Source organism: Alosa sapidissima, chromosome 19, assembly GCF_018492685.1.
Source record: "Alosa sapidissima isolate fAloSap1 chromosome 19, fAloSap1.pri, whole genome shotgun sequence".
Lineage (NCBI taxonomy): Eukaryota > Metazoa > Chordata > Actinopteri > Clupeiformes > Clupeidae > Alosa > Alosa sapidissima.
Genome location: NC_055975.1, coordinates 3,303,418 through 3,310,371, shown reverse-complemented (window position 1 = coordinate 3,310,371; position 6,954 = coordinate 3,303,418). Strand labels below are relative to the sequence as shown.

General features: G+C 40.9%; 2 protein-coding genes across 4 annotated transcripts in view; one reads left to right on the top strand and one right to left on the bottom strand.

Moving 5' to 3' along the window:
- LOC121693739 overlaps positions 1-2,060 on the top strand; it is a 33,728-nt gene extending 31,668 nt beyond the window's left edge. The window contains exon 4 of the mRNA XM_042073381.1: positions 1,114-2,060. Within this exon, the coding sequence (XP_041929315.1) occupies positions 1,360-2,052 (693 nt within the window). The 5' untranslated portion in view covers positions 1,114-1,359 and the 3' untranslated portion in view covers positions 2,053-2,060. The remainder of the gene's footprint in view (positions 1-1,113) is intronic.
- A 1,945-nt stretch (positions 2,061-4,005) lies between these two features.
- Positions 4,006-5,559, bottom strand: si:dkey-248g15.3 (probable H/ACA ribonucleoprotein complex subunit 1). 3 transcript variants are annotated; one of them, XM_042073384.1, is made up of 6 exons: positions 5,401-5,559; positions 5,135-5,203; positions 4,991-5,001; positions 4,867-4,911; positions 4,734-4,766; positions 4,006-4,223 (listed from the first exon to the last, which is right to left on the bottom strand). In XM_042073384.1, exons 2-6 carry the CDS (start codon positions 5,142-5,144, stop codon positions 4,065-4,067), a joined length of 258 nt encoding a protein of 85 aa, XP_041929318.1. In that variant the 5' UTR covers positions 5,145-5,203; positions 5,401-5,559; the 3' UTR covers positions 4,006-4,064. The 3 variants fall into 3 exon arrangements, with proteins under 3 accessions (XP_041929318.1, XP_041929316.1, XP_041929319.1); XM_042073382.1 differs by having other exon boundaries at positions 5,135-5,174; positions 5,401-5,547; XM_042073385.1 differs by lacking the exon at positions 4,734-4,766 and having other exon boundaries at positions 5,135-5,174; positions 5,401-5,540.
- Between the last annotated feature and the right edge of the window lie 1,395 nt (positions 5,560-6,954).

Genomic DNA, 6,954 nt, shown 5'->3' with positions numbered 1-6,954 from the left:
TATTTTAACGAAATTGCATGTAAACGCATACATTTAAGTAAAAGCGTGTAGGCCTGCCCTACACCAATTTTGTTGTGAATTATGAGTCACAGGGCGTGGGCACGCGTAATAGGTCAAAACTGATTGGTCGCGCACCCCAGCACAGTGAGTCAGTCACTAAGGATTGAGCATTTCGGCAATTGTAGCGCCTCCGAGTAATTTGCCTCTGATATATCAATGTTCTCCTTATGTACCTATATTTTAGAGTACCTAAATGGATATGGATTGCCTTTTCCCCTGGTATATTTTATGTTCTCATGCAGCTTTATTAATGGTTGTCCTTAGGAAGTGTTGATTTTTGGATTATAACAAAATCACCTGTTTGTTGTGCTGTAGGTGGTAACCAGCTGATTTATACCTGAAAGTGGGGACATTGAGATCAGCCATGTCTCTCAAGGAGGCTCCAGCGCTTCATTACCAGGCAAAGTGGGGCTCAAGAGGAAGTTGACTGGCCCTTCACAGCTGCTCTTTGGCTAATGTAAATCCAGGTACACGTCAAAAAACAGCAGTCCTAGAGACAAAAGGCTGAATAGCCCCAACAGAGAATCTAGAAATTCCATGCCAAACCATAACTATTCTGTTCAGGAGATGGCACAAGAGCCTTTAGGAAGCACACCAAATCCTCTCAGTTCGTGTAAGGACAGCGCAAGACTGGGAAGTACCTCTGAACCTCTGTACCACTCATTAAAATCAGACAGAGATTCAGAAAGTAAGCAGAGTAAAGCGCAAGAAAGCTCAAGGCTGAAAGGGTGGAGGAAATTCTTCTGGCATGTGTTCTTATGCCCAAGACGTCTGAGGTACAAACCTGCTCTGGGCGATGAAGATCAAAACCATGACTTTACTTTTTACAACCAACAGGCAAGAGACTCATTCGACACGGCCGTTTGGCCATCCATTATTTACCAAGTCACTGAACAAAAAGTGGAACAAGAGGCAGCAGTTGCTGGAACAGAGTGCAGACATTATACAAAAACAGAGCAGTCATTTCTGAAGAGGCTCTTCTGTCTGCAAAAGAAGAAATGTTTTTCCTCAAAACCAAACCACAAGGGTTTAGATCCAGCATTTGTTGTTCAGAAAGCCGCACCTTGTCCATGCCTCAAGCTTAGGAACCAGTTCAGACATCAAGTGAGACACAGAGCCAAGAAGCCCTCACCATTCTTTCAGGAGCGCATCGGGAATGCACAGGACTATATCCAGGAGGAGACTATTGTGCTCTCCAACAGGCACACTGACGAGGGTGTTCAGGGCTTCTGTCAAAGCATCCATGATGACGGCCCTCACTCTGACACCCTGGAGGTGAGTGTGGATGTGACGCCTGTGATGTCAGAGTGTGAATCCAGAAGTGCTCTGTATACCACCCATGCTGAGAGCTGTGGTAAACCCAGCTTGCATATGGATCAAGAGGATGCAGAATATGCTACACTTCCTGAGGAAGAAACATTAACATTGGCTGCTGGAACAAATGGAAAAGATGAACCTGAAGCGTCATCTGACGTTAGTAGCTGTCAGAGGCAAGAGGAGGAGGAGGTGGCAGAGGAGGAGAACCACACAGCAGTTAATGTACCAGAAAGCCTGGTCATATGGGACTCATCAGCAACATCTCAAGTGAACCAGGAAGACGAAGCTATAGTGCAGAAGAGGGAGAGCACTGTGAATGAAGTCGAACAAACAACCTTCCAATCAAGTCCAGCTAATGCTGGCATAGTTTTATCCCATCAGTATGAAAGTGGACTGTCACCACTAAAAGAAGTCATGGGCACTGTAGACGAAATTCTGTCATGCCCTGTTGATTTCCATGGCAAACGTGGACTTGATATCCGTCATAGAGAAGAACCTGAGTCTGCAGATGATGGTCCTCAGCGTAAAATCAGTGATCCTCAGCCACCGGAGGTGCTACTTTACCAGACGGCACGTCTTTTAGTACAGGCAGCGATGGAAGCTGCTTTAAGGCAGTTGGAAAAGGACCTTGTGGGCTCAATTGCAGGATATTATGAGGACACTGGAGATTACTAAGTCACAGTGTTTGTGTTTTGGTATGAGGTTTTAATGACACATGAATATCAGTAGAGGGATCACCAGCTCTGCTGTGTGGTGCTGAATGTCTACTGTGAATATCTGTTCTTGTCACTGTCCATATTTGTCACACCTTTATTTACTGCTGAAATAGTTGCATAATATTTTAGAGAAAAAAATATGAACACATGAGCATTCATTCCATCTTTTTTGCCATGGTTACTTTTGTATGTTTTTTATTTTCAGCTGCAAATAGGTAATATGACCGCTTAAGACAATGTTTCCAGAAGTCCTCATGTTGCCTTTACAGTAAGTTCTCTTGTGATGGAGGACTTAGTTAAGTATTTTTGTTATTTTTCCAAAAAGGCCATCATGCTCCCCAAATTGGAGGTGGAGGAGCTGTTTCCATAGCAATGAAACAATCACACTTGATGATATTCCTTAAGCTATTCTCTGACGCCCCCTCATGGTACATGTTTTTTACAGCAGGTTTCTCTAAAACTGCAATCTTAAAATGAATGTGTTGTCCCTATCTGGACACAGAGATGCATTAAAAACATGCAAGTTGCAGGGCTCTACAGTGCGCCCATTTCACTCGCACATGCGAGTAAAAATGATGCCGTGCGAGTGCAAAAAAATATTTAGGCGCACTGGTGCGAATGACTTCTAACCATGTCAATGTTTGTCTACAAAATACACCGCAACATCGAGAAACATTACTGGTGCAAACCATAGAATCACGTCGCGAATGCAGCATAAAAACTACACCTCCCATCAACGTTAGCAGTTTCGCGTTGTGACTCGCTAGTAGTCGCTTCTATCAAATCCAAGAGGGCGCAGAAAAAGCGGAAAGTTAGACTAGCCAGCCAAGATGGGATGAGATTCTGAGAATGCAGTGAAAGAAGGAAAGGTAACCTAACAGGAAAGGTAACCTAACATGCCTTTTAGCCCAGTTGACGTATTGGCTGCAATATGCAAAATATAGCTGTAGTGAACCGGCACAAAAGTAGCCTCCTGTAATACTCCGTAATAATTTTATTCAAAGGTAGAACGCTACTGACAACTCCAGGCTTCCACGCATGCTTGTTTGTTTACACCGAATACAAGCTGAAGTGCAAAACGAAAGTAGGACTAACGTTTGCCTACTGCCCCTATCAATGCAGATATTTCAAATAAAAACTAAAAGTATAAAACATATATCCTTGATTAGCCTATGTTGGGTTTTGTGGAAGAGAAAATGGACTGTTTTAGTAGTAGTATTAGGCAGTATGCAGTCAGATAGGTCACCATGGGCATATTTGGTTTAGCTATAGATGGATTCACAAATAAATAAATTAGCCTACATTTGGCAGGATACTTGATATACAGGCTAAATGCAAATATGGCAATGTATTATATTATTTTACATTAACAAAATGTAGGATAATAGAACAGACTGAAAATAAAGTAGGCACTGAACTTTAAAATCCTGTTTCCTGTAGCCTAAATGTTGTCAGTCATTCTTAATATTCGCAATTGGTGCACTGGCATGTTTAACTGTTAGCTGCAGTATAATGTTAGATTATGTGTAAGTTAAGTACAGAGCTGACTGTGCGCCCAACTTTTTGTCTGTGCTCCTAAATTTTTTAACTTGGGCGCACAAGTGCTCCTGAAAAAAAAATGTTAGTGTAGAGCCCTGAAGTTGTGTTGTTTTCAACACATTCGTTTTAAGAGTGTGGTAGTTATTATTCTTGACTTTTTTCCTCATGTTTGATTTAGTGTCCTGGTTGTTTTATGTTATTACCTTGTGAAAAGAAGATATATTATCTTTTTTTGTTTATACTGTATGAATGTGAAACTATATATTTATCTTCCACTTATTTATATTCCACTTCCATTTATCTTGTATTTCTCATCTCTCACATGTAAATGAATAACCAGTCAAAACAAGAAAAGATCACAAAAACAGTAACGTCACTATATTATGAAACATTTATTCAGAAGCAGTGGGAGTGCACGTGACAATAAGCACTTCAGTGATGCCCTCCTCTTCCGCCACCTCCGCCTCCCCTTCCACCTCCTCTTCCACCTCCTCTTCCTCCACGGTCTCCTCTTCCTCCATGCTCTCCTCTTCCTCCATGCTCTCCTCCGTGGCCGTGCTCCCCTCCTTTACCTTTCCCTCCCTTCTTACCCTGATTTCACAAAAATGAAATATATATAATGACCAGCAGCTCTGGACATTGCATTGAACAACTTCTAAATGAATCCAATTAAATGCATACGTAGACATGGAAGTGAATGCATTGTATGCCCTTTCTTATGCCACACACATGCACACATCAGGAAAAAAAAAGATATTACAGATATAGATAACAGGTAGTAATATTAGTTATGCATGGCAGGCATACTCCAAACCTGATTCAGATCTTGCACAAATGATCACATCACATGACTGACTGCATAAAAGGCTGCTGGAACAGCGTTGTGGACTAACGCCCAGCCTTCAGGCACAGTTACCACCTGGCTCTGTGTTCCATTCTCTGCTTTGATCAGTTGTGCTAACATCCTCAGCCTGTGTCGTATGTCTGAACATACTGTGCATATACATAAACAGTGCAATGTGCACAGCCATATTCACTTATACTGCAGACACATTGTGCATGAGCCAAAGGAAAAGCTTCTTTACATTACATTACATGTACCTTCTTTTTCCCTTCACCTTCTCCGTCCAACTCCTAAAACAGATGGGCAGGGTGTTACAGAAATCCCACACTGGTCAATACAGACAGTGATGCCTCCGATTTAGAGGCTGTAGGGCTGAGAATGCGCTCTTACCCCTGATTCACAGCCAGATCCCTCTTCTTCTGAGACCTCCTGAGGCTATGAACAGGAGAAATGTAAACACTCACAGCACACTAGGTCTCATTAACTAGCATAATGGTTCAGGCAAATGTCTTACCTTTGGTTCCTCTGAGAAAGAGAAGAGAAAATAGGAATAAAAAAATGATTAAAAAAACAGAAAATCAGAAATTTGAATAGATAAATGTGAATAAAACATCAATAATTTCATCCCATTAAACAATATTTGTTAACCTTTACCCACCTTCACTCATGTTGATCTTGGGTCAATACAAGTATGTACACTGCAAAATACATGCATGTCAAGCAGCATCTAGTCAAGTATAATTTATTAGCATCTCCATTGAAGTGTAAAACTTTTGCGTGGTTTGTGTTTCACAATTAATTGTCCAAAGCCCAAACTCTATTGATTACAAATCTGTGAAAGCATGCATCAAACTTTTAAATACAAATCTCATGAGCTTATAAGCAACTGGGAAAACTTCCACTGACACCGCACATTACACTTACCCAGGAGTGTTAACTTTGTCTGCTGCAGCTGCTCAGCTCTGTGCTTGATGGGTATATATAGTGATTTCACATTGGCCACACCCTGAGAGTGCATGACAGGTAACTGCGTGAGTAATCTCATCCGAGAACTGTAAAACAAAAATACATGTCAAATGAGTGGCATCGTAGGCGTAATAAATTCCTACTGTCCCATTTGCGATTGTTTTCATTTGAACTAATGATCTTACCCAACCCTTAACGGAAATGTCCATGACTGAGAGAGGCGCATACGTACCATATTTGTTTTCAGCGGTGTGAAGTGGTGAGAAAATATGTTTCATAGCCTCCTCTTTTACATCAGAGCGTATAAAAGGTAGATTTTGTTCTTGTCCTACCCAATTAAAGGTGGAAAACAAAGGAACTATACACTAGCGGGGAAAAATACCTAGTAGTCTTTTATGGGTCTGCCCCCCTCCCCCATTTTGGACTACCATCAAATGCTTGATCTTTAGAAAACTGAGACCCTGTAGTTCCCTAGAAAACAAAATTGTGTGAAGTACTGGCACAGAGTTACAGATGCTAGAGTATTGAATTCAGAATATATTTCTACTGAGTTACAAACATCTATGAACTGACCACATCTCCCTCTAAGTTACTTGAGAAACACAACTGAGCCCTAGCACCAGGTCTTGTGAAGCTGTGTAAAAGTAGATCAATATAGAAGAACTGGAAAGGGTTCTCCAACAGTGCTGAAGGTGTCTCCATACATACTGAGTACTTCTTGGCTGCTTTTCATTCATTCATTTTAATCAAGAAGCATTCCAGGTGACTTTCATGGAACTGGTTATGATGGTGCCAATAGTGCACAAAGCAGTCATGGAGGCCAATAGGCCTACATGGAGTCTAATATGCCTACGTTTAACATATTCTATTTCAAGAAAGAAAACAAAGTATGTTTCATGAATCAGATTCTTTAAATTAACCTCTGTTTACTCATGACTGCTTTGCACACCATTGGCATCATCATAACCATCCTTATGAGATTGTCACCTACAATACTTCTAGATTAACAAACAGCTGCCAAATTCTCAATAGTAAACAAAAACAATCCAATAAGTGCTCAACATGTTTTGGAAGTGGTTTAGGTCTGATGCCAGGAGTGTGAAATGCTTTTTAAGAATTTACAGGTAGGAGCAAAATTAGTCATACCCCTGGCATTGATTTAATGTTGGGTTTCTCTTGAGCAATATATTTGTTCTGACTGAAAATGGCACTGCCATGCCAAAAGGTTGTTTTATTAAAAAAAAGTCCAAAATGATTCATACTCTTTTAATCCATGGAAACATCTTTATTTGCCATCACAGCTCTCAAAATGGTTCTTATTATACCTACCAAGCCTCTCCATGTCTCATTAGTGATCACAACACTACATGAGTAATTGTCAGTTTGAAAAGCAGATGGGTAGCACCCAGTATTTTTTATTTTTTTGCCGACAGGTCATGAGTTACAGTTGGGACACATTCTATCTGCTGCTAACAAACCGGAAAATCCACAGCTCATCTGAGATAATTGTCA